The sequence below is a fragment of the Leptosomus discolor genome, chromosome Z (assembly GCF_034619465.1).
Source record: "Leptosomus discolor isolate bLepDis1 chromosome Z, bLepDis1.hap2, whole genome shotgun sequence".
Classification (NCBI taxonomy): domain Eukaryota; kingdom Metazoa; phylum Chordata; class Aves; order Leptosomiformes; family Leptosomidae; genus Leptosomus; species Leptosomus discolor.
The window spans coordinates 93,948,655-93,975,846 of NC_141419.1; the positions used below are offsets into that span (position 1 = coordinate 93,948,655).

Here is a 27,192-nt window from a genome sequence, read left to right on the forward strand (position 1 = left end):
AATTCAGCTTCACAATGTGCTGTCCAAATGCAAAATACAGCAATGTAAACCTTATGTTAACTATGCAGACACCATGTTTTGAAAAAAAATAAATCATGTAGTTTTTGTTATAACCTAAAATGTTTAGTTTTCAGAAATCATTTTTGAAGAGACTGTAGCCAAACTCTCTGGTTAATATAGCATGCTCTCATCTGGGTAATGCATGACTGTCTTTATATTGTCTTCATGAAGAGTATTGATGATGCTGAGTTTTGTCTTTTAGCAGTCAGAATCAGCAAGTGTAGGAGAGAAAAAAATTACTGTTTCTGAACTATGCTGGTTTGGTATTTTGAATAACTGTAGTTTGTTTATTCAAATTATTTTACTTTTTTGTGTTTCCATTTATTGCAGAAATGAATACGATGACACAATTCTTATCTTAGATGCTCTGAAGGTTACGGCCAACATTGTTTTTGGATATGCAACGTAAGGAAGTTTTTCTCCTGCTATGCCACGGAGGTTTTGAAGGCAGAAGTGACCACTGAGATTGTATAGCTAACCTTTTACAGAAAAGTGCTGACTGTGGTGTTAAAGGACCAGTAATTTATGTCCTTATCTGTGTCCTTTTTTACTTCATTCTTTGAATCATTCCACAGTCTAACTGACTGTGGAAATGCATAGGTAATGATTCCCAGTATTTGATGTTCCTATTCATGTGTAGGGAACTATATCTGCAGAGAGAACTGCATTCAGCAAACCAGAAACTGCTGGACAGTGATCCTCATCTTCTTCTAGTGATTAGTTGTAGGAGTGCTCTAGTCATCTAAGTATTATTTGTTAGAGATGAAAAAAGTGCGGAGAAGAAAAAAGCAAATTTTACCCTCAGACCCATATGTTCTGTTTCTTTGTGCTGATGGGGAAGGGAGAGTTATGTCCTGTGTGTTCCCAATGGTACTTACTGCACTCTGAGCTTGTACAGAAGGTCAAGTACTGAGGAGCAGTTGAACTATAACCTGCATGCTGTACCCTCTTTGGTCATGTGTCTCCTCTGTTAATGCAAGTTAAATTTCTAGAAAAAATGTGTTAGAAATATAAATTAATGAATTATTAGAGGAGTAGCATATAGATTGGCCCTTGTGTTTCTTATTCTATGTGTAACGAATAAAGTTACAGCTGCAGTTGAAAGTATTATTACTTAAGCAGAAAGCTAAATAGCCTCTCTCGATCAGTTTTCAAGTCAAGTGCAAAAGCTGTGGAATAGAAGTAGTCAAGAGCTTAAATGAAGTCTTCTATGAGAAATATCAGCTCCTCATGTAAACACTTTGACATCAGCTCTGGTCTGGGGCTTGACTGGAAGTGAAATCTGCCCAGGATGAGTTGCTTGCAAATGAACATGAAGAGCAGGTTGGCCTTAGACACAACCCTTTTTTCAAATTGTAGGGTTTCTTTCCCCTTGTCCCCAACATAACTTTACTCCTTTTGTCCTCGTGTTGATGTTAATCATGCAGATCTCTCTGTTTTTTCCTTGTCTGTTATTTGTGATCTCATAGGTGCCAAGGAGCAGAAGCTTTTGAGATTCAGCAGTCAGGGTTGGCCAATGGAATCTTCATGAAGTTCTTGAAGGACCGTTTGTTAGAAGACAAGAAGATTACTGTACTGCTTGATGAGGTTGCAGAAGGTGAAGTCCAGCTTACTGCACTAACAGTCTTCTCAGCCTGTGTTACTGAAAACTTAGTTTAAATGTTGTTTTCATCATGGTGAATGTGTTATGCTACTTTAAGCTCGCTCTTGTTGCATTTTGTTAAAATAGCAGCTTTTGTCAAGAAGCAGGTGCTAACGGGCAGCACATTAACAAAGATCATGATGTTCTGAAGGGATTTGAGCTTCTTTAATAGCGATCAATTTTATACTCTCCTTTTAGTAAACTGTATTTGTTCTGAGTGTCTTTCTGCATGGAGTTTTGAATAGTCCATCCATGAAAACTACTGTTCTGCCTTGTGGTGTCAGCTGCTAGTGGTAGTCCAGTCATTTCCACGTTCGTTTAAACAATTAACTGAGTCCTACTTACCTTGAGTGCTATAGTGATGATAATTATTTGCTCTCTGGAAAGGGTGTAAGTGCACTATAAAGGGCAATCCACTGCTTTAATATGCTTGGTTCAGTAACTGCCTTTTATAAATGAGAGGAGAAATGCTAAAGTGAAAACTGTTGAGGGAAAATATATTGCTTCTGCGCAAATGGCTCAAAACATGGAGAAATAGATATGGCCATTAACAAAGAGTTGTCTGTGTAGACTGTTATTTGTAGATAATGTACGTAATCAGCCAAGTTCTGCTGTGGTTTCCAGTGTACTTGGTGCAACTGCAGGTCTCGGAATTTTGCCTAGTCTGTCTTTTGACAGGGATCCAAAAAGTGGGAAAAAATCCAAGAGGATCATAAATGCATAGTAAAGTTCTGCTGTCAATAGGTCAGACTGTTGAAAATGAAGTGCAAAGATTAAACTGACAGAGCTTCTGTCAGTGCTGTACTGAGGAAAGGCAAGAGATCATTGGTTGACTAGCTGAAGTAAAAGCCTGAAATTTGTGTCCAGTTGATGGCAATAGGAATCCAGCATACCCCCAGGATGTAAATTGAAATGCGATGGTGCTTGGTTACCATTTGCTTGTTTCTCTGCTATATATTCTTCATGTCTTTTTGCTTGTAGTTGGTGTACTACTTGACTAGATCCCATAAAACAAACTTCCCATTCTGTATTCTCAGTCTTATCTGTTACGCTTTCCGTGAAGTTTCTGGGAAAAGTTAAATGAAATTTCAACAGATCTCAGAATTATCCTGAAGAAATAGGATCTGTAGATGGTGAAGCTAAAATGATTATTCCAGAGGCCAGGGCTGAAGTTGATTTGCACAGGGCGATGCGTTTCTCTTCTTTTGCCAGGTGCAGTCAGAGTGCTTTTTGCAGTAAGATTTGCACTTTCTATTTGCTTACAGTACTACTCGATTTTACCATTACCTATTTACACAGAAAGAACTTGAGGACTTGCTTCCTCTTATTTGCAGTGGTAGAAACTAGAGCTAGCTGTAGCTGTGTTTCCTGAAAGGCTGGCAGAAGCTCTAATAAAGCTCCTGCTGCTAGATGCTCACCAGCTGCTGTGTTTAGGCTCAAATTCATTAAGCCATTGTTCCTGAAACTCTTTGTTTTGAAGCAAGCCCTGATATCTTCCCTTTCCTTCATCTTTCTTGCTTTCTGGGACATTCTGATTGTTAGTGGTTTGTGAAAAGAGAATCCTGTAATCCACTCATCCTGGCATCAATACTATGTCTGTAGTAAACGTATGTACTACATCTCTAGTTTTTGTCCCGTGTTCTCCCATTGTCAGCCTGTTTGCAGCAGGAGTAGAGCGGACACCCGCTTGCATTCTGCAGTGGTCACAGAACAATCAGTCTTAAAAGTTTACAAATTTTGAACAAATACCCAAAAATATTCTTACCCTTTTCTTCCACTCATCCTTTTTGCCATTGCTTTTGGGTGCTCTTAAGTACATTAGTATTCTCTGAGATTTCTACCTCCTCCTCCCCCCACCTTCCTGGCTTCCCCATAAGAACATGTCACAATTCTGCTGCCACCCATTTTCCCTACACTTCCCCAAATGTCCTGTAAAATATGACTGACTCTTACTGCTTCATCTGTACTGCCAGGTTAATGTCACATGCTGTAGATGTTCTGACATGTGACCTATTACTTATCTCATTCTTGAACTCAGAATGGAGGGAAAGATTGATTTGTCAGGCAATGTGACAACCACTGTGGTCAGTATTACCAGATTGGGTGTTAGTGAGTACATTGGTGCACTGATGACACTTGAAAATGTTCCAAAGGAGTGTTCACGTTAAAAGAGTTCTGTGTAAATAGCCTTCATTATCTCATATTTTTATGAACTCATAAATGGAAATTTTCGAGGATTTTTTTAATTCCCTTTGCAGGCCATAGGTTTTTACTTTCTGCATGCAGCAAAACTATCTGAAAAATGTCACCCTTAAATGTAATTGGACTAAATATAGGGAGATGCTAATAAATTTGAGTCGGTTTGAATCACAGACCGGTTAAAGTTGGAAAGGGCCTCTGGAGATGACTCAAGTCCAACCCTGTTGCTCAAAGCAGAGTAAACTAGAGCTGGTTGATCAGGACTTGTCCATGTGGGTTTTGAACGTCTCGAAGGATGAAGACTCCACAGTTTCCCTGCGCAACCTGTCCCATTGTTTGATCGCCGTTAGAGTAAAATGTTGTTTCTTATGGCTAAGTGGAATTTTCTGAATTTCAGTTTGCATCTGCTTCCTCTCATACTGTCACTGGTCTTGACTGAGAAGAGTCTGGCTCTGTCTATTTTACTTTCCTCATCAAGTATTTATACATGTTGGTAAGAAGTCCCCTGAGCCACATTCTTTCCAGTCTAAGCAGTCTCAGCTCTCTCAGCATCTCCTCATACAAGATGAGCCCTACTTCCCCCATGCTTCTCTCTTACGAGAAGTGTTCCAGGCCCCCCGTCTCTACGACCCTTCACTGCACTCTCTCCGGTATGTACATGTCATTCTTGTACTGGTGAGCCCAACACTCCAGATGTGGCCTCACCAGTGCTGACCAGAGAGGAAGGATCACTGCCCTTGGCCTGCTGGCAGTGCTATTCCTGTTGGCTGCCTTTGCCACAAGAATGCATTGCTGGCTTATGGTCAGCTTGGTGTCCACCAAGTCCCCAAGGTCCTTCTTTGCAGAGCTGCATTCCAGTGAGTCGGTTCCCTTTCTGTACTGGTGCATGGGGTTATTCCTGCCCAGGTGGGGGACTCTGTGTTTCCCATTGTTAAACTTCATGAGATTCCTCTCTGCCCAATTCTACAGCCTGTTCAGGTCACTCTGAATGGGCCACTCCTCCCAGTTTGTAATCGTCTGCAAACTTGCTAAGCTTGCACTCTGTCCTGTCATCCAGGTCATTAGTGATGATGTTAAATAAACAGTATTGGCCCCTTTATTGACCCCTAAAATATTCCACTTGCCTCCAATTCTTTAGACATCCCCTCCAGTGGTATTATTTATGTTCTTGAAATTAGTCACTTTAATTAGGACCTTACTGAATCAGAGCTGCAATACTGCTTGAACTGGTTTTGAAAAACATGTGAGCACGTTGACTAGGAGGCGTGCAAAGCCCTCAGGATGCTCTGCGGACACCTGGCGTGCTGTTTTAGCCTTAAGTGAATGAATAGCTGAGCAATGAATACTTCTAAAGATGCAGGTTTTTATGGACATGCTGACACTCACATAACCATAGCAACCACACAACATTGTGGTGATCTGCTTAATTCAGTTAGAATTTCAGCAGCATTGATTTTGAAAGAACTATATGCATCTTATTTTTAGATATGGGCAAGTGTCACCTTACCAAAGGCAAGCAAGCCTTGGAGATCCGCAGCAGTCTATCTGAGAAAAGGGCGTTAACTGACCCCATTCAACAAACCGTATCTTCTGCGGAGTCTCTGGCACGGAACCTGCAATGGGCCAAAGCTCACGGTATAGTACAGTCTCCTTTTGGATGATCCTGCTGGCACAATGGGAAAAATAGAGAGGATATACTTCCTTAGTAGTCTCTAGTCTGTGGATTGTGTAGTGAATGGAAATGGAAGAAACTCAAGTTCATATCTGGATTTTCATTAGTGTGTTCAGATCTTGGGAATCTTTGTGTCGGGGTTTACCTCTACATCAGATTGTAAGGAACAAGGTGACATGTAGAATTCATCCTGAATAAGTACATTTAAGACCACTCAAACACTGTAGGGGAGATTTACATGATGTCTTCCTCCTGGGATAATCTCCCAGTAGCCTGTTTGTGTCTAACAATGACACTTTCAAGACATCATTAATCTTGTTCTAAAGCCATCACCTAAAGTAGCCAGGTGAGCGGTATGGTAAAAGTGCATGATGAAAAGGAGTTTTCAATGTATACAACTAAGAAAGCTGAAGTGACGGTGAGATCAGTTCCAGGCTTTCTAGACTTCTTTTAAGAAGGGCAGTGGGGTTTAAGACCTTTTTATCTTTTCCACCTGAACATGTTAAAGTACACTTTCAAATTTCTTTGACAGATTGGGCAGAGAGTTGGGGGTGGCATCTGTAAGACAACTAGTCGTGTAGGCAGACTCTTTCACAGATGTAGATTTTTATTTGTGGAATCAGGCCCTTAATTCTTTTTTGTTAAGTGATTGAAATGCAAAACACAAATTATAAAGGCATAATGTTATCTTACGGTTTATTTGTTTTAAGCCATACATAGAAGAGAATGTGTTTGGAATTTTGAAAGAGAATAACCTTTATATTTGTATAAAGGTATGTCTATGATAATGTCGAATAATCCACTTCCAGTGGGAGTAAAAAAGTCAGTACAAAGCATACAGACACAGAATGGTGTCATTGGCCCTTGAGCACTTTCCCATATATTCCTATGGATTGAGGAAAACCCAAAATATAAAGGAGAGAAATGCTGAGGGCTGGGCTTTGTGAATGTGTGCATATAGGCTGTGAAAGGAAAAAAAACGAACCTGAAACTAGTTCTGCTGTCAGATTCAAAGGTTCTTGCAGTGCTGCAGCTGTGTCTCACATATATTGGGTCTAGGCCATATTAACTGTATGGGTTTGATTACGGATATGTAAACAAGTTCTTGGGTCAGTAAGCTATATCCTAGTGACAGTAGGTGTGGCCTTGCTGGTCACACAGAGATTGGAAGGGACCCTGCGAGACAGAAGTTGAGTCAGCTCTCTCCGGCGGTGCCTGTCAGCCACCGTGCAGCACTGGCCGACAGTGGCGCTGCCTGGTTAGCGTCTCGCCTGCTTTGCTCCACCGTAACTGTGTAAACGGTAGGTAGAGGGAGGGCAGGAGGAAGAGGTCTAAACCTTTAAAATCTTCTGAATTTAAAACCAAAATTAAGCAAACAGAAAACATATATGCTAAGTTTTGTTCAGAATGTAATGATGTGTTGCTTATTTGCAGAGCTTCCAGAAAGTATGTATCTTGAATTCAAATGTGGTGTTCAGATTCAGTTGGGGTTTGCAGCTGAGTTTTCCAATGTCATGATAATCTACACGCGAATAGTAAAGCAGCCACCTGAAATAGTAGTTTGCAGAGCCTACGTTACAGACTTCGCACTCGTAAGTGCTTCCTGTTGGTGTCTCGGTGATCTCCCTCCACTGAAGTTGAAAATTGTCTGGTCTGTCTGTGCTAAAGTGCATCTTTTGTAACAAAATTGGTCTAACCTGTTGAAATCGGGTGTTTACATGCCTGTGTCTGTACAGACACACACATTTACTCTTTTTTTAATGCATATTTTTAATATCTATAGAAATAAAGTAAAATTAATCCGGGGTCATCTTTTTCAAAGTCTCCTTTGCTTTTCATACTCTAATATCAAGTATTTATTAAGTTTAATTAAAGAAGTTAAATGTCAGTAGCTCCTAGGTGAGCTGAGGACACATCTACCTTGCAGGAACATGTTTCTTAGGCTTTAGTTTACAGTTCTTTGCACCTGGGTGATCCTGTCCAGTTCCATTGATGCTGATCTCAGTAAAGTGAAGGATAAGAATAAACCAGAAAGCTCCTTGGGGCAAAAAATCTTTTTTTGATGTCTATGGAAGAGGACATGGGGCAGAAAACCTTTTTAGATAGAACAAACAGAATGCTTCTGATGCTTTATGAATAAAATATTTGAGGTCATGTGCATAATAAATACATGTATTTTTAGCCCACAGATTTAGTGTTACAGTACTGTACTTCACAGTAAAAGTTAGGTAAAAAAAAGCAACCCTGAAGCAAGCACAGCAAGTTTGACAGGAACCGTCAGCAAAAGTGGGTAACCTACTCAAATGTAACCCCTTCTGCCTGTGACTAACAGTGGTTTCAGCAGCTTTTGTAAGTAATCCAAGACTGATGTTTTCTTTCCTTTTAAGAAGGAGAAAGTGCTGACTTTTTATAAATAAATACCGCTAACTATTTTATGATCTACAAATTCTGTACCTTCAATTAAGTTCTTATTTCTTTCTTGCAATAGGACCTAGATGTGGATCCTAAAGAGGCAAATAAAAGAACTCCTGAGGAAACCGGCAGCTATTTAGTATCAAAGGACCTTCCCAAACACTGCCTTTACACCAGGCTAAGTTCGCTGCAAAAGCTAAGGGTTAGTGCATATTATTCCTCACAAGTTTTGTTCAGATAATTTAGATTAATCGTGTTGCTTTGCAGTTCTGTTGTGGTAGCTGTGTATTGTCTGCATAATAAGTAACATGGTGTTTGCAGAGAAAAAATGGCTAGTCACAGAATTTAGTGACTTCAGCTTCTTAGCTGAAAAATAAAATCTGGGGAATCAATGCATATGCAGTCCTGATACTGTTGTGCAAGGCCCTGTGTATTTCCTGAAAAAGTTCTGAACTGAACTTTGGCAAGATGATTATTTTTGCGAAGATTATCTGTTGCACACTGTGGGGATGTTGCTATGCCCTGAGTACAAGAAGAATGTCACCTGAAGCAGAGCTGCACCTTACAAACTCATTCGTAGGAGATGAAAATGTCACATACCCTTTCCTTCCATTCCAACCTGTGCTCTTGGGCATGCAGTTTTTGAGAGGCTCTCACTTCAACATGCTGTGGCACCGTTAAGGTTATCTCTGTGTCTTTGCGTCATTAATGCCTGTGGTGGACATCACTCGATGTCTCTTCAGTGCTTTTGGCAGCTTGTGTAATACAAGTGCATCTAGAAGTAAAAGCTATCGGGTGAGCAAGTATTAACCAAAAGAGGTCCTCAGTAAACAAGTCTTGCCTGAGATATATCTTTAGCTCCTAAAAAGGTTAGTCTCCTTCTCCAGTAGACTGTGCCTCTTTCAGTGTTCCCTGTATTGTTTATTTGGGGAGTATGTGTAACTTTTTTTCCCTCCTGCCCCCCCCCCGCCTCCCCCCTTCCTGTTTTGCAGGAGCACTTGATCTTCACTGTTTGCTTATGCTATGAGTACCCAGGAATAGAAGATACAATGGATGAAAGAAAGGAAGTTAATGTTGGGAAGCCCCTTATTGCTAAACTAGGCCTTCATCATGGATTCAAAAATAGTAACTGTCTCCAGACCTGTTGCATGGCTAATAATCCTTTTCATAATCAAGTAGAATCAAGTCTAGTGGCAAGTAAATACTACGTCCCTAGTCACCACCAACCAGATTCCTGCCCCAGCACTTACAATCCAAACCGTATGCGCTCAGATGGCATCAGATCACCAGAGGCGTGTTCTTGCAATGGGACTTCAGGGATATTAGCTTCAAGACATGAAGTACAGAATTACCCACCCCCTGTGGAAAACAGTAATGTACCAGTAGAGACCACTGATGATACTGTTGAACTGGAATTCCTTCTCTCTGACAACCTCAGATTCTCTAAACAGCAGTAGCCATGATGTGTTCAGAACAGACCAGAGTATCATCCTTGAACAGGGAAGCTTCCACACTGCTTATCCATCTTCTGGAGTTTGAGGGCTGTGGGACAAAGGGGTTGGAGGGTCCAGAAGAAGTACTGGGAGTGAGGTTATGATGAAAACTTTTCAGATCCAAAGGGACAAGATTGGACTGATAAGATTTAGGAATGAATAAGGCACGATTTTTTTTTTTTTTTTTTTTGCCTCCTACCATTTGAGGTTTGGCACAGGGAAAAACCTGAGCTCCTCAGAGTTTCCTATTCCGTTCGCTGGAGTGAAGCAGCTGACGAACAGAGGCAATGATGCACTTCTGAGAGGAAGCTACCTGTCTCTGTTAGGGCATGAATGTGTAAAAGCCTCATTGTGGTGTCAGAGTTTCTCTTAAGATAGTAAAGCCTTGGATCTTCCCAGCTGCTTGTCCAGTACCTACTAGAGTTACAAGATACTGTAAATGTATTTTTTGTAAGTCTTCTGTTTTCAGAGAGGAATTGCTCACCTGTACAAAACCAAGATAAACATATATAGCTGTCAGAGGGAAAAATGTTGACAGAATTAAGCAGGAAAATTAATTTCCATGTCCTCTATGATTTAACATAATTTAAAAAAAAATCCATTAGCCCCAAATGATAAATACACCTTTCTCTCTTCCATCTTGCCTTTTCAGTTGTTCAATATGCAGATGTTCAATATCAAAATTTTTTTCATACTGCATTAAAATAAGGTTTTATGTGTTTATGTTGTACCCGCGTCCTATTGAGTGTATAAGACCACACATAACATAAATGAACGGAGCAAAGAGGGAGCTTTTACAGAATGTCACGGGCTGAGGCTGGGCCGGCCACTAATGAATGACAGACGCTCTCTATTAACCCCTCTCCCCTCCCAAAAGGGAAAAGGAGAGAGAACAAGGGGGAGAGACTTTATGGTTTGGAAAAGAAAACTAAAACAGCTTTAATGGAACAATAAATGAAAAGATAGTAATAAGAATAAGGAAATAATGAAATATATACAATATGTACAAATATATACAAAACCAATACCAAACCCAACATCCCCACCACGCTGCAGGGCTGGCACTGGGGCAGTCCCAGGCCGGACTGGGCAGCAGACAGGGACAGGTTGCAGGAGCTGGACTCAGGCACTGGATTCAGGGACGCACGGATCGGGATTGACGACAGAAGGACAGACAGAGTCCTCCTCAGGTGTCGCCATCGAAGAAGAGAGAGAGACCCTCATGATCCCTCAGCTTTACACTGACCATGACGTCCGTGGGGTGGAACACTCTGTGGGTCAGGTTTGGGTCCCCTGTCCGGTTCGCTCCTCCCTGCAGGGGCGGCCTTTTTTGCGCTTGCGACCCTTTTCCCTCCCGGCACCCCAACACGGGTACAAGACTCAGCAGTGACCTTGGTCGCTACAGGAACAAGTATAAGCCAGGGCCTCTGCATCCCATTCCTTGGTGCTGACTGTAAACATCAGGGGGTGTCACTGCTGGGAGCAGTCACTGTCTGGGAAAACAGGCTGCTGTTTCAGAAAGTGCCGTTAGTTAGAGGAGACTGAACTGAAAAGTTAAAGCACACCTACAGAATTAGTTCTGGTTTAGCCCAAACCAGGACACAGAAGATGTGTTTTAATACAAACTTTACAGAAGATACGGAAAAAGGGCCTGTTCACAGCAAGCAAAGTATTTTTAGTTAGTTGTGCAGTAAGACATGCTGAAGGCTAAAAATGGGCAAGATGAGTGAAAACTTTGGGGTTCTTCAGGCTGCAGTAGAGGGATGGTGTTACTGGACACCATCTGTTGCTTTTCTGTGGTTATTTTAGAAAAACAAGCAAAAAAACCCCTCTCAGTTGTTTTCCAGGCCAAATCAATTTATATTCATTCAAATAAAAATGCTGAGAGTCTACCCTAAAACTGTGAAAATCCAAGATAAATCTCCCAGCACACACAAACTTATAAAAGATAAAGCAACTTTAAATGCAATCTGTCAAAGGTGAGGGACACTTGCTTCGTGTCACGACCTGATGCTTCATATATAGCCCTACATGTCTGGGTTGCTCTGGAGCTCAAAGGTGGAGTGCCTCTCCCCACAGACTAGATGCCAAGAAGGAAGCTAGTCGTCTAGACCCTTCAGCTTCTGAACCCCAGAATCTCACTGTTTGAGGTAGAGGCATAGGCACCTTTAGAACACAGTTGATCCTCTACTGCAAGGCGAGTGAGCTGCTTTTATATGGTGCTTTATTGCTTCACTGACCAGAGGGAACAGCTAGACCTAGCTTGGGCTAGCTGCCAGGCTTTTTGCATGATGCAAGATTTATTGATCCGTGCTGAGGAAAGGGCGGTTTTGCTCACCAAACTGTTTTGCATATTCAGGTTGAGTAGTTTGGTCAAAAAAGACACAATAGGTTTTTAAATTTTATTTAATTATTTAATTTTTTAAAATAAATTTAATTAATTAAAGTTTGGTTTTGTTTCAAGTTTTGAAAGAATCTGAGTTGTCTATGTGTGTCTGCGGGCGAGTGTGAGAACACTGATGTTTTTATTAGATCTTTAAAAGTCTTGATGGTTTGAAAAGCGTGAAGATATTGGGGTGTGTGGTAATTAAAATTCAAGGGAGTTTTCAGTTGTGGGTAGTATTGGAATTTACTGCTGCCCTGGTAGTATTGATAAGCAGTATTGCTTTAATTAAGATCCCTATCATGAAAAATTTTTTTAATTTAGAAAAATTATCATAGACCTTTTCATTAAGTAGGTAGCAAAAAATAAAAATAGAATCACTGAATCTCATTGATGTGGTGGACAAACGAGTTTAAATCTTCAGTTGAGGGTGCTGCCTTCTGGTGGGATCTGGTTGTCTCACAACATGTTGGCTGGACTCTGGTGGAGGTGGTGTACTGGTTGAAGCAAATTTCAGGTGGGAATGTTACGGCATTGTTAACTAGATCTGTTGATCTCCAAATTAATCTGTGCTAAAAGGTGGATGTATTTACGTGGGTAGTAATGTAGTTCTTTACAGAATGGCAGCCATGCTTGAAGTAGTCTGCAACTGAGCTTGAGTTTCTGGTTTTCTCCTGGAGGGTATTAGTGAAATATTTATTGATGAATGAGATGTACCTGTGCGTTAACTATCCTGTGCAATTGACTTATAAATCAAAAATTACAGCTTGAGATACAATCTTGTACTATAATATTTAGCTAATACTTTGTCACAGTTTCCTAATTTTTATAAAAGCTTATTCTATTTCTTACTGTGTAATAAACTGTGGTCCACAAAATGATGTATCTGTGCATATTTAGTTGCTATATTCTTCTGCTCCTCACAGTTTAAAAAGCCAAGAACTATTAAAACAAAGCATATAATAAAATAATTTCCTTGACAAAAAAGAAGGGGAAATCTGAATTATGAGCTTCAGCTCAAGTTAAACATGTCTTCACCCTGGGCCTGTAAGGTTTCTCAAACTATGCACTTCAAAGATTTTTTTTTTCACAAGTTTATACACTTACTAGTTTCTGATGTCCCAGCTGTGCTGCTGGTTAAACCAGAGTGATACTTCCCCATCGCCTCACAGCACTATCCAAATGAGTTTCTCCCCTTGGGAGATGGGGGTACAGAAAGAATCCAACTATGAAACCGCAGAGGCTGTCTGGAGAAAGGCCGGGGAGCTCACTGACTGTTTGCTCGTCTGTTTGCAGGTGCACTCCTTCATGGCACAGGAAGGGCTTCCAGGAGCAGCAGCGCTGATGTGCGAGTAGCTATCTCCTGGCATGATTTAAAACTAACTGGAGGCACTCGGCTGGGGCGTTGCAGTGGAACAGCTGGTCAGCGCTCGGTGAATTTTCTGCTGTGAGAGCTCCCTAATGTACATTGATTATTCTCAGGTTCAGTACGTGTTCCGGTGGTACATGGTCTTTGACAGCTGAGGTAGGAACTGATTAACCTCTGAGGACCTACGGCTAAGATGCTTGAAGTGTAACTATATATGAACGTGGTAAAGAGAACATTGCAGAACTGTAAAGGTGGCAGAGGAACCTGTGCAAATCATCTGACAAAACTCTACCTGTGGCAGTAGGATCTGTGGAGGAAAACACTACTGTCCTGAGCCCTCAGTAAAAAAGGCATTTTCTTACTGCATCACTGCCTTTGGGAGCTACTTTAACTGTTGTAATCACTGGTGTTAAGGGTGAAATATTCTGGTTCCTAAGGGCAAGCTGCGAGAGGCATCCATTTCCTTTGGCCCATATCCAGTAAAGCACTTTACAAGTTCAGCATGCATAAATTAAGCCAGCAGTTAAATCCCAGTGAAATCAGTGGGATTAGAATACATGACTAAACCTAGGCATTTGTTAAAGCTCTCTTTGGCTTGTGATGCCCTTTCTGAACTGAAGCCTCGGGGGTTTTTTCCTGAACTGGAATTATTTGAGGATAATACTTATTTTTTGCTTGAAGTATCTGCTAGGCGAAGGTACTTTGCTGTCTGATTTATCCATAGCTGTAGGTTTTTTTATAACTTAGGTGTTTGTTACTTGGTTTTGGATGTTGAATAGGTTTGGAAGAAAGGTTTTAGGGTAATCCAACTAAGCTTGGGCTCCTCTGGCAAAGGAAGGGTTCATGTGCTTCAGAAAGGCCAATGCTCTTCCATTTTCCCTCCTGACACTGCAGTAAGGTGCAGTAATTTAAATGCAAGAAGCTATTGTTAATGCAGCATTAAACTTCTGAGAGTGATCCTGTTTCTAGCGAGTGATAGGAACAGAGGAGCATGAGAGGCTTATAAAGAAAGAGCTCTCCAAAATTAATGGCTCGGGATTCATTTGGTCTTTTTGTTTGGCATTTTGAATTTCCTGTCCTTGGCCTTTGCTGACTACGCTGGCCATGCTTTTCTCTGACCTGTAGAAGACAGTGCTGGGACTTAACATGGCACCAACTGCCACTTGCTTTGGATGAGTGTCCCCTTGTGTGTTTCTGTGTTGTGGCAAACCACGAAAGGAGCTCTGTATGAGCATCTTTCTCTGCCAGTCCATTTTGCTCTCTGTCTTCTCCACTCTGTGCGAGTTCTGTAGGGCAGAAGATTTCTGTCTCGAGGTGTTTCTTGAATAGCACTCTAAACTCATGAAGCTCTTGGTACGTTTAGTAGGAAGGATTTTACAGTTCTGCTAGGTCTGTGCTGGTGCGCCGTTACCATTTGTCACACGCTGTGGGAGCGTCAGAACGGTTGTTGCATCGTGAAGGCATCAAGTACCAGAACGTTGTTTTGGAACTCAAGTTGACCCTGGTTAGAAGTGTTAACTGATGTAGTTCTCTGACCTGATCTTTGGCACAACTGAGAACTGAAACCATCTTGCGGTGGAGATGATCAGCTGATGTTCCTGGGTGCACTGTTTAACACCAGAGGTCACGGAGACCAGTGAGCCCTGTACCTGATGCTGGGATTGTGGGAAGACAGCAGCCAAATACCATGGCAAAGTTTTATCCTCAGTCTAGTTCACTTAGTGCAATGACCTAGTGGAGTGTTTCAGATTTTATTTGCCCAGGACGAGAAATTGTTATTTGTCTCAAAATGCAGCTATTGGAACAGCAGGAGGTATTTGAATAGTGCTGTCTTTTGACTTGCTGAAGCCATTTCCTCCTCCAGGCCAATCAGAGCACTGCTCATACTGGACTGGGGAAGTATCTTCCACAGAAACGATAGGAGTGAATTTACCTTCCCTCCTACATAAATCTCTGCAAGCTGCCTCCTCAGTAAACAACCTTTTGTCTTGAGAGTCTTAAACTGTGTCTTTGGCTACAGAGACCAGCTGCACTGTGCAGCTCTTCACCAAGAGATTTTGAGGCTGGTGTTGCTGTCTGTGGCGTTACTGCTTTTGTTCATGCATCAAGTGCTTTTCCTCTTTCTGTCAGCTAATTAATAGCTTTGGCAGCTCTTGCATATGTTAAGCTTCATGTTCACCTCAACATATATTCCTGACTACTGTAAATATAATGCATTTCAGTGTTACTCCTTCCTTGCACAGAATTTTAATGCAGGCAGAGTAAGATCTGCTCACTTTGGAGTGTGGCATTTTGAGATCTGAGGTGTTAGATATGGATTGGAGGTGGGTTTAGGGTATCAGGTATGGGAGGAGGGGTTGGGAATTTGGGGGGGTTGGGGTTTTTGGTTGGGTTTTTTTTTTTAAAAAAGTTTGATCATCCTTTTAATCTATAACTGCAGTAGTCTAGGAATGGAGTAAGAAGGCCTCCATGTTGTGGAGCAGCTACTTAATTTCTGCGGTACCACTGCTGCAATTTAGTCATACCAGGCTTCTTTTAAGAGTAAGTAAGAAAAAATGCTGTCTCCCATCCTTGTTGTTGCCTTGCACAGTGAGCAGGAGACCAGGATCCATGTGGGTGCATGTTACCACAGCGACCAGCCCCTGCACCTGCATCTGCAGCGGATGCGGAGGAAGTGACTAGGACTTACCCATCCGTTCTGTAGACAGAATCTGTCATTTGCTGGCACCCTGCTTTCATTTTTCGAAGTTAATTGAAATGAGTATGAAAAATCTTCAACCTGTTACACCAATGACTTGACTGCACGTAAGATCAAGCAGCTCTCAGATGTTTCCTGGGCTCTCTTATGACTTAACGTGGTGGTTAGGGTTTATTTCACCTCTCTAAAGGTGAGGCAGCGCTGCTTTCTGGCATGCTGAAGAGGATGTGTGTTGGGCACGCATGGTCGGACAGCACAGGTCACCTGTGGAAGTAAGCGCCTCTCTCCTCTCGACACCGTCAGGCAGCCTAGAGGCCAGAGAAGGCTGGCTGGCTGGCCTCAGCAGAGCTGAAACTGCTCAGATTGATTCCTCTCTGAACATGCTGGTTTCCAGTGCTGCAGGTATTTAAAGTGGTCCTAGGACTCTTCTCTGCTCACATGCTGTCTTCTTCATGCTGTCAGCTTTTCTCCTTTCTTTTCCCTTCCATCAAATGCCAGCAGTACCCATGAGACCTGCCTCACAGGACCAACTCTCAGTTGGTCCAGAAATTTTTAAGAACTGCTTTGAGATTGTCAACATGTACCAAATTCGACATTTTTTTAGTCCATAAGAAGCCTTACAGTCTTTCAAAGAAGTACAGAGCAGCTAAAAAATACTGATTTGCCAATTGTCAAAGTTTTGTAGGTTTTGCCTTATGCCTGTCTTAGTGATAGACAGCAAACTGCTGCAGACGTGTCAAGTGTTGCAGCTGCAAAGAACATTTTACTTGAAAGACCCATTAGATTATCAGCTCTGCTTTTACAGAAATAATGGGTCCATTTTAATCAGAAAATAGCCCTGCTTCATGCCAAGCCATTTACCTGTCCCAGCAGGTAGAGAGTTGCAGCTGTTGGCATACCGCGTTCTGATCACGGAAACGGTTTGCTGGTTAAGGGTGGAGTGGGTTTTGCAGCACATAAATCAGAGGGGGGACTTGGTACACGTTACGATGGGAGAATCCCTGCCAATTTCTGTCATACGACCTTCACTGGCATTATCCCGACTATAACATGGCAGGCCCCCCCATGTTCAAATGCACGTTGCTCTGATGGGATATGTGGGAGCAAACCATTTGCTAGCTGTGTGCAATATATTTTGTTTGGCTGTTTTGAGGAGTGTTTCTTGTTCCCGTGAGGTCAGATGAGGCAGCTGTGAGCCCAACAGAAGTAGTTTATAAATGCCAGTGAAGGACAGAAAAGAGAGAAAACCCGGTGTTTCTGTAGCCCTTCAGAAACAGTGGCAACACCCAGCTGGCATCAAACTGGCGACAAGCTCAGAGCTGTGCCAGCCGCCACTCCCAGGCCGCCCCTGCCCTCTCCCCTGGAAGCTGCTCCAGCCTTAGGCTGAGATCAGCAAGTCGCAGCCAGCTCCCCCTGCGCCCCCTGCGCCCCTGGACTTTGCCTGAGGCGGCCCGCAGAGTGGTGGAGAACAGGGACTTAATACCTTCCCGCCCTAAATGCTGTCATGTAGTACAGGACTTCGAGAGGCAAAAACTGCAAGTGCTAGACCTCGCCCTCTTGCTGGGAGCTAGCTTTTGTCAAACACAGCCAGAGACAAATGCCTGCAGCATTGCATGGTTAACAGAGAAACCCGAGTGAAAGAAATACTCGTTCAAGTGCATAGAGCTAATTAAGTAATGAACCCTTTTACCTGATGAGCCAAAATGATAAATTAGATCTCCTGGTACCACCTAAAGCCGTAAATTCTAAGGATGCTTTTTGAAGAACTATGTAGATTGTTAATAAGTTCAATTTAAAAATTATGGAAATATTTTTGCATTATAATTCTTAGTTACTGCATACCATGTTTGTTTAAAAATATGACATTTATGTGCACACACGTATCTATGATTTTCATTGTTTCAAAGGGGCCTTAACACAGTGTGGTATTTTCTTGTAATGCAAGCGCAGAAGATGCAGTGTGAGTTATAGAGCATTAGAAGTGTATTGCAGACACCCACCGAACTCTCATCCTCCTTTCCACTGTGGTCTGTTTTTTAGTTGATATCCTCTTACAGAATCCACAGCTGCACACCTAAGTTTATTACTGCTGCCTGAGTGTTCGTCGGTTTAGCAAGCACCAGCACCGTTCCTTCTGAAATGCCCCAGGACACCTTGAAGTGATCTGTTCATCTGCTGAGTTTACAAGTCCTTTTTGGCGTGCTTTCTCCAGCTGCAGCTCTTGAGTGCAGGACGCTGGGCTCCCGTTGCAGGGACTACATCCACATTCCTGCTTGAGAGTTTGTATGTTGTCTTCTGTTTCTGGTGGAGGCGTGAACATCTTGCAGTGCCACCCCTTATTCTAAGGCTGACCTGGAGACAGCTTTATCTACACTGCTCTACAGTTAGCAAATATTTACAAAACTTCCTAGGCTGTTCGGTGTTTAATGTTAATGCCAAACTCTGCCATTTAATTTCACAATAAATGGCACTCAGAACACTCCTTTTTCCACAAGACTTGTCTGTATAAGCTTAGGCTGATGACGTTTGTTGGCTTATGGTCTTCCTGTGTAAAGGAAGCACTTGACTGAAGTTAGGCATATTCACTGGACTTCGTGGATGGATGGAAGAGGCCACAGCTCATCTGCACCTTACCCGTTGGCATCCTCTCAACTGTAGCACTGCTTTACATCAAGGTAATAGGTAATCAGATGTCCGTTACTTTTGATTTGGGCACATTCAGCTCAGATCTTCAGCGCTAGATAATCTACAGTAAATTAAACTCTGAAATTTGTGTGGATCTGTGAGTCCCGATCACTGGTGGTCCTCCAGACTTGGCCTCTAGCTTTGGACTGGTGTTTCTAAACGGAATTTCTTGGAGTTTTGGCTTCCATTCAGCTTTGTAACTGTGAGGTCATTTTTTCTCTGGGATGCAAAAGACATTTCTAGAATGCAGATTCTACTTAGCATGCAGCAGCTTTTATTTCAGTTCTCATGTGAGAAAGTTACTGCTACTAAAACACTGCCTGAAGCAATACCAATAAATGGGTCAGATTCAGACTGTGTTATTGAGGTTGAGGCTGGTTACTTTGCTGGTTCTGAAGTTATTTATGACGAAGACAAGAGCTAGTATAAAAAAACCATTTAGCAAGCTTTTCTATCAGAAAGACATTTCTGCCTACAGCTATGTTCTGCCAAAAAGCGTATTGCTTGTGATGAAAAGTTGTCATTAATATCTTCAACCTGAAAACAAATTTCTGGAAAGGGAGAGAATAGTTCAGGTTGAACAAAAGTCTGATTCCCGTTCTCCAAGAAGACCTCCTGCCTGCAAGGAGGCTGGTGTAGCGAGGGCCTAAGGAGCTGCGCATGGAGGCTGTACTCGCCCGGGAACTGATGTGCTGGATTTAGCTCAGTGCACAAGATACCTGGGCTGTAGAAGGCACTCTAATGGGCGTTTGACTTGCTGTGTAATGATTCTGTGTTCTGTAGTGTCCTTCTCTGTCTGGAGATGTAAAGCAAAAAGATGGTTTTGTTCCCGTCAAACAAAAAATTTGAAACCACAGCCGTTTACAAAAGAAAGCTTTTGGGCTCTGATCTGCTGTGGTCCACAGCTCTGCTCTCTTCTACAGCCTTGCACGGCAGAGGCTGGGAAATGGTGTCTTTCCAGAGAGCTTCCCACTTCTGCGTTGCCAGTCCATGTTGCTCTTAGTCATTTGAGGGGACTAACCATTAATCCTAATTGACCTGTTTCTACAGCACAGAGTCCGCAGGCAGCATTCCAGCAGGCAGGCTGAAGTAAGGAATAGCATCAAAAATCATCTGCCCCGGCTCCCTCAGCCCTATGGGCCAGAGACCCTGTGGGGTCAGAGACCAGAACACTGATGTGGCCAGTGTGGGGCACTTAATGCTGCTGCAGCCAGCGTGCGGGGAAATTAACCTGAACCTTTTTCCTTTTGCCTGATACACTTCTTTTAAATAAGGTTTCCAAAAGACTTGTTTTATACTGCACCTGTAAGTGTATAATTTAATAGCCCATCATTCTTAAGAGCATTTGGCATTTCAATGTGTCTACAAAATAAATGCAAACAGATACAGATAGCCTACTTGGTGTATAAAGTAAATGCTGCTACATGTTAGCTTCAAGTACCCCTCCTTCTCGCTGTATCACAAAATTTTGCATTTTGATCCCCAAAACTGAGTCGTGTAATAAAATTTGCCCCATAGATCCAGTTGTGAAATCATTCTGATAGTGTACTTGTACACCAAAAGCAAGGATTTTCTTTCAGCTTTGCTGTTTTAAGTGTCATTGAGCAGAGGTCTGTCTTCTGCCATTGTCGCGAAGGATGTCAGCAGGGTCCTGGTGGAAGAGCCCAGGGCTGGGAGTCAGGGTACCTGCCCTGACTGGAGGCAGGACCAGGTGCCCCAGGCAGCCATGGAGCCCTCTGAAAGATGAGGTGCTTTTGGGGTGTGAGGTTGTAACAGTCCCTTTCTTTTCCAAGAGTACATGGCGTTGATGTCTCTGGAACGTTGCTGTGTGTTAGAACGAGTTGGCTGTGTGGGTGTTGTGCGGTCACGCGCTCTAGTGGGTGAACAGAGTGTACAGCTGCCCGTCAAGAGTGCAGGGGCTCCCCTTTGCCAGCCGCGATGCTAAAACCACGTTGCCCTTAGCTGGCTACAAGGGAACTCGGCCCTCCCAAACCGGCCTCCTCCCTCCAGGGCACAGTTCTGAGCCAGGCTGGACCTGCCAACCCTGCAGCGGCTGTGGGGAATGGGGTGAAGGGCACGAGAGGGAGAGGGTGCAGTGGAACGGGAGCAGAAAGGGTGAAAGTCGAAAAGAAGTGGAAAAGAAACACTGGGCCTAGCGCTACTTGTAGGGCGCCACTTGAGACGCAGGCGGTGCAGGTAGTGCTGAGCAGTGGTGAGCAAGGCAGCAGGTCCCTGGTCAGCGGAGCGGGCTTGAGAGAAGCTGCAGAGTGGAACACGTCAGAAGAGCAGAGGCTCAGCTGTCTCTCCATGAAACCGGCTGGTGCAGCGTGACACGGGGACTGATCTGACAGCTTCTGACGGGCCTGAGGGCTGCAGCTGGTCTTCGTATACGTGAAAATATTCATGTTCTTTGGGAAAGTACAAGGGTGCGCAGGCACACTGCTTGAGCGCACCTGGTTCTTTGGGGATGGTAGAGTAGTGACTGCCTGGGAGGTAAATTCATCTTTGCTTTTGGTTGTAAAGCAGCGGTTGGCTGCTGGTACTTTGCCGGAGCAAGGGAGCAAGATCGAAGCCGCTTACTCAGTGTGCAGAGGTGCGCTGCGCTGCCTTTGACTTGTGGTTTGGTTATATGTGCTCCCAACGGAATTCCAGCCCTGCAAAAGCCTTCCTGGTGTGCGGAGTCATCTGACTTGTTAGTGGCTGTGAAGAACGCGGTTGTCTCACCCTCTGCTCAGTCGTCGTCTTCCCCTCAGCTGCTCCTTTCCTTTTCGAATCCCAGCGAGACAAGCTGCGGGCGCAGCAGGCCCCTGGCGCCCCATGTGTCCTGGGACACCCCTGCACCTGGTGGTCTCCCATCACCTTGTTTTATAAGACAAACAATAATTGTAACTCTTTGTCTCTGCTGCTGGCCATCCAATAATCAGTTCCTTTCTTTGTAAACACTGATATGAGACTGTAAGCTTCCACAACTGGAAAAGCTCTGTCTGATGTCAAGCAACAAACATCTGCCTTTCTTAAAAGAACATGCTAGAAAAGAAGGATAAAAACCAGGTTTGTTATCTAAAGGTTCCTAGGAGAAGTAACTGCCCTTTTGCAACTAGTTCCATTTAAATTTATTTTCCTTTTAGGCTCATTAGTTACAATATTTTGTTATTGCTATCGTCTTGGTGCTAGTCAATAGTTATAATACAACTGTATTATAATACAACAGATAATAATAGCTGCCTTGAGAATGATGTTAGTAATATTTCACATATACAAGTGATACTGAGTCGTCAGTGACAGAAGCCTCTCAAATTAGCAGATGGTGGCTCTATAAGAAAACATGTTTTCTTGCCTTACCCCTCAATTTATTCCCAGACCGAGCAAAGATAACTAGGTAGTAGCATCTGTTGATGTAATATTTCCTGTTAAACCCCATCTGCCTGCCAGATCTGGAGATGTTCAAACTATGGTATATATAAGATACAAAAGGTATAATTAGGATTTTGATGTATCACAGAATGGAGTTGGTTTTAATTATGTAAGATGGACATTTTTGGACAGCTGTAAGAAGTAATAAAAATGCGGTGAGTAGAGAGAGATGATGCTCAGCAGTTGCCTTCACTGCCTAGGGTATTATTTGCACGCACACAATGCAAAATGTAGATTTTTGCCTTATCTGACGCCAACCCATTTCTTGCATGTTGGGCTTGTATAAAGGTTTGCATTGTTCCCGCAGAAGGGAGGTGGAGGAAGGCTTTCAGGATGGGTCGATCCAGTTTCTCTGCCTGCACAGACTGTGGCGTTTGAACTTGGCTTGTAGGTAGGACAGACTAAGCAAAGCGTAGGTCAGCATTTGCTGTTTACCCGTCTGTTGTTATCACAAGTCCGTAACTCACTCACTCAATAATTTTTACTGAACTTCAGTGGACAAAATGGTAAAAGTAAGGCTGTGAGGTTTTTTTCTTTTACAAGGGGCTCTGAAGTGGACCCCGCTGCCAGCCCCAGCTCTGTCTGCCAGGGTCAGACATGGGACACTGCCTGTGGGCGAGGGCACTGCCTGCGCCGGTGTCTCCCCCGCGTCCCCACTGTCTTGGACCCCTGGCGTGGCCAGCCCTGAGCCTGCTGCACCCCGACAGCTGTCTCTAAAACCTCCTGCTGATTTTTTTAAAGCCTTGCTTTACTGTGAGCGTGAACACTGGGTGCCTAACAAACAGCTGAACCTTTAAGGTGGGAATAGACTAGCTCATACTCTGTGCTTCCATATCAAACAAAGTTTTCTCCAACTATTTAATTTTCAGTATGATTTCAGTGGGGGGTGGTGTTGGCTTTCTGCTTCCTTCAGAGTATTCACTGGGCTGACAGGGATAGTGACGTGCCACCAGGGAGGGGTGAGCGCTGCGCCAGAAGGAGCTCCGGCCTCTGCCACGGATTCTGCCACGATGCTCTGGAGAGGCTGCTGCAGCCTGGTGCCACCTTACCCCTCTCTCCGACACCGGGGACGTTGCAGTGAAACCTCCTCCTCCCCCCTCAGGCCCCACGGACCGGATCCGGGTGGAGGCGAGCCGCAGTCTATTGCTCAGTGCGGGCGCTCATGTGTGCGTGTGAACTGAGCAGACGTGCAGAGCCCACCTGGGCGATGGGACCCCGGGAAGCCCCTGCCTATAGGGCTGCTTTCAGTGCCTGAGCTTCAGGTCTCCAGTTCCTGAGATCTTCAGTCTTGGTCTGGGTTTCTCAGTGTTGTTATAACTGCTGCTATAACTCAGGCATGTTTTGTTGTCAGAATTTTATTCTTTCCTTCCTCCCATCCATCACGCTGTTGGGGTGGCAGGGAGCAAGCAACATGCAGAACAGTGACAGATGTTTAGGGAATAGTTTTAGCAGGGTAAAAGGAAGAGATGAAACATTTCAATAAAATCAAGATGTTTTGCTTTTGGACTGTTGTTGGCATAATGTCTGTACTTTGAGATTGTCTCAGAGGTATTTCTTCATCAGTGGAAAGATGGTTTGAAACAATCCAGAAAAAAGCAGGGTTTTTTTTCCATTTTGCCACTGAGTTACCTGGATTCTCCAAGCGCTAATAGCAATGATCTTCACCTCGTCTATTTCTAATCCTGGCCGTATGTTCTCCTCTGGAATCCATCAGCCTTTAGCCAGAGCTAAAGGATGAAGCCTGCTGATGAACCAAGCTCATCTTGAAGCCTTTGAGGGCGCGGGGTGTGGCACAAGTAATAATAATTAAAAAGTTCAAATCACTTCTCACATTAAGAGATTTTTTCTACAAATGGACCCTGAAATTTCCTGTCATCCCTAGGTGGGTGTGGGCACAGATGGATACCTGCAAACGAAGACCAAGGAGTTGTGTGACTCTAACTTTCCTTGCTTTGCTTTCAATATGCGAGTTCGACCCTGTCCAACCGCGCGTGTTTTGCCCTCCCAGAGCCCATTGCAGCCACCCATTCTGACAGGGGAGCCGATTGAATGGCAGGAACTCAGCCAGTCTGCGCAGTGGGGCTCAAGGACCGGCAGCTGGTTCGTTACCCAGGGCAGTTCGTGGCCCATGAGTCCAACTTGTTTCTGCTACAGGTGTAGAACCGCTGCGGGTGAGATGATTCGTGGGAAGTGTCACGCAGTAACTCAAAGGGAATAAATGATACTTTCTGTCATGAAGGAAGCCTACAGTAATATTTCTAGTGGTTAGTTACTTAGTCCTGGAGCAGGCATTTAGGGCTGGGGCTCCAAGGTGTGGAACGCACTGCTGAGGCTGGGGACAGCTCTGTCAGCACTCGATGTCAGAAACTCTGGTTCTGGTGTTGCTCCAAGTGCATACGCACCCCCCGCCCCCTCACACGCTTACGGACAGGGCAACATGCGGTTAATGCCAGTTAAGGTGTAATTCTTCCTCTGAATGTTAGCTTCCCCTCTCAGAACTCCTCTGACCCCGGGCTGGACGCCCTCCCCAGGGCCGTAAGCCACTGCCCCAGCACTCAGCCGAGCAGCTGCCGGGTGCCCACGTTTGCTGCAGCTCCGACTCCCACTGCCCCCATCCTTGGCACCGCCGCTGCTGTCCCGGGCAGGAGTCTGGGTAAGGGCGCCAATTGCCAGTACTGGGCTGTTCAGGTTACGCCACGTAAAGAGTATTTGTGAGAACCTCAGTTCCACTGAAGTCCTGTGGAAAGGAGGTTTCTGCGCAGCCAGAGCCTCCGAGGGATCCCTCGGGGCTGCTGCCCGCAGGGTGACACCTGCCACCTCGGGGCGTACTGGCAGGGGGAAGAACTCAATGCGGAGGGACACGGCAGCATGGCGAGGCCCGGGGTGGAACGAAGCAGCAGATGCTGAACCCGCGGTGTCGGCAGGCATTGGTGAGCGAGCAGCAGCGCGTGGGAGCACGATTTCTGAGACAGATGTTGCTGAGAGGTGAAGGGACAGAGAGGCAAGATACCCCAGGTCTGAAACAGTGGATTAGCCCCTTTAGACAATGTGTGCAGGTGCTGGCAGAGCCAATGCCCACGACGTGCCTGTAATCTCCCTGAGCAGCCTGCCATTAAACACAATCTCATCGGGCCGCAGCAGGTGCAGTCAGACCCAAGTATTGTCACCAGTGACAGCAACGGATGCCTCACCAATGGATAAAGGTTGGCCATCCCACTGCGTGGGGAAACACACAAGGTTTATGAGGAGGTAACGAGGCCAGAGCAGCTGGGGCTGGGGGCGTGATGCCACCCCACCTTACGTCCCACAGGGAATAATGCTTTGTCACAGGGGAGCCCTTCCAGCAGATAACTGTGCCCTATCTGTTTCTTTTATGTGAAACCAACCAAAAGAACCTCACCACCTGCCCTTTTGTGCAAAAGAGGGGAAAGCCACCAGAGACTGTCTCAAAGGCGGGTTATAAAACTATGAGCACGGGCTGCTGCTGAACACTGGAACCCTTCGGGCCGGGTCTGTGCTCGGGCTGGATGCTCCCCTGGTTCTTCCCCTCCCTCTTCTGTAGCCCTTGATCCTCCTGCATCTCCTGCTCCTCCTTGTCAAACAGGAGAGGGGTGTTTCCAATGCTGGGCACGTCAGACTAGCAGTGTGGCATGCCGCAGGGTGGTGTGTTACGTGAGCAAAAGTGTTTCCCTAACCCAGATGTGGTTTTAAATATTTTTGGTGGTTTAGATTGTTTGGTGTTTAACACTCTTGTGGGGTAGTAGAGTGCTGACCAGGCAGGGACCAGGTGTTCCCAGCACAGAACAACTTCCCTCCCTCTCACCGTGCTAATTAATACTTGCAAAGTTATCTAGGCCGAGTGTGCTTATGTGGGTGATGCCAAAGCCCAGTGATGATTTCAGTTAACTGGTAACGACAGGAGATGTAACTTGAGCTAGAGGACTGTTTGCGGTAGACCTTGGGTTTGAGGCGGTGGTGGAAGAACGCAAGCCAACGAGCTATTGATGCTATCGGTTCCTGTTGCCTCAGTCTGCAAACCTGCAGCCTTCTTTAAAGTCCCTCTGGATGATGGCTATAGGCGTTTCATTTTCCTCAGAAATTTTTACAAGAGGAAACTTGCCTTGTTTTATTCGTAATTGTCCACTTAACCCTTACATAGACTTTAAAACCCGCCACAGGGCTGTGTATGGGGACAGGGCTGATCCCTAGCCTGTCATCCTGTTGCAGCAAACTGTTCAGGCGAAGGCTTGAGACCGTGCGACGGGCACATACTGCGGACGGGTAAGGGTTGGCAAACCTGAGCCTTGTGGGGTTTTCCGTACCTCCTAGCATGCAGCCTAAACCACGCTACATAAGGAAGAGGTGCATGAATGTACATACGTGCGCATATGTGCAGATCGCACACATCTGCAGTTTTCAGTGTCCTTAACAGCAGGTCCTCGAGCGCTGCTGTTGGCCTGTGTGTAGGGCAGGGGCAGGGGGCTGCTCCTGCGCCCTGCTGCTGGTGATTGGGGGTGCCGGTGGGACCCCTGGCCCCAGGTGGAGCAGGCCTGGCTGCTTGGTGGCCGCATCTCGCTGGGGACCTGCCCTGGAGGTGCTGTGGTCTCTGACGCTGCAAGTCCTCTGTGCACGGGGCGCTGACGGGTGAGTGGGCTGAACCGGCAGGTTTGGCAGAGCCGGGCGCTGATCCCCCTTCAGCCAGGTCTGGGGGTGCCTGCGAGGTGGTCGGCAGGGCAGGTCTCCAGCGCTGGCACCCTCGGAGGATGCACTGAGGACAAGGAAAGCCGACCTCGTCTGCCCTGGCCAGCGATCATCCAAGCAGGCGATTGCGCAGCGCTGCTAAGGGCGCCCTGCAGCTCAGCAGGCTCTGCTGTCTGGGCACAGCAGCCAGGCTCGGCGTCGCTCCGCGGCGCCTTGCAAGTGGGAAGTTACGCTCCTCAGCTCCCAGCTTCGGCTGTGACAGAACCATTAGACGACGTGTAGCGCAGACACCCCTGCGTTGTCTTCAACAGTCGGTTCACCATTGGCAGAAGTGGTAACGGGATAGAGAGACTCTCAGCTTTTCGCTGTAATCTCCTGCTGTCAATAATTCTCTGGACAAAAGCAGATGTTCCTGAAACTGTCCGGCTTACACTCGCTCTTGACTTATTTCCCAGGCAACTGCT

The 27,192-nt window shown here is 44.9% G+C and overlaps 1 protein-coding gene across 1 annotated transcript in view; it reads left to right on the forward strand.

The window, feature by feature from the left end:
• Positions 1-10,201, forward strand: part of MALT1 (MALT1 paracaspase) — a 34,323-nt gene extending 24,122 nt beyond the window's left edge. The window contains exons 12-17 of the mRNA XM_086480541.1: positions 391-465; positions 1,530-1,657; positions 5,387-5,536; positions 7,008-7,165; positions 8,062-8,187; positions 8,978-10,201. Of these exons, the coding sequence (XP_086336667.1) occupies positions 391-465; positions 1,530-1,657; positions 5,387-5,536; positions 7,008-7,165; positions 8,062-8,187; positions 8,978-9,442 (1,102 nt within the window). The 3' untranslated portion in view covers positions 9,443-10,201. The remainder of the gene's footprint in view (positions 1-390; positions 466-1,529; positions 1,658-5,386; positions 5,537-7,007; positions 7,166-8,061; positions 8,188-8,977) is intronic.
• The last annotated feature ends 16,991 nt before the right edge of the window (positions 10,202-27,192 follow it).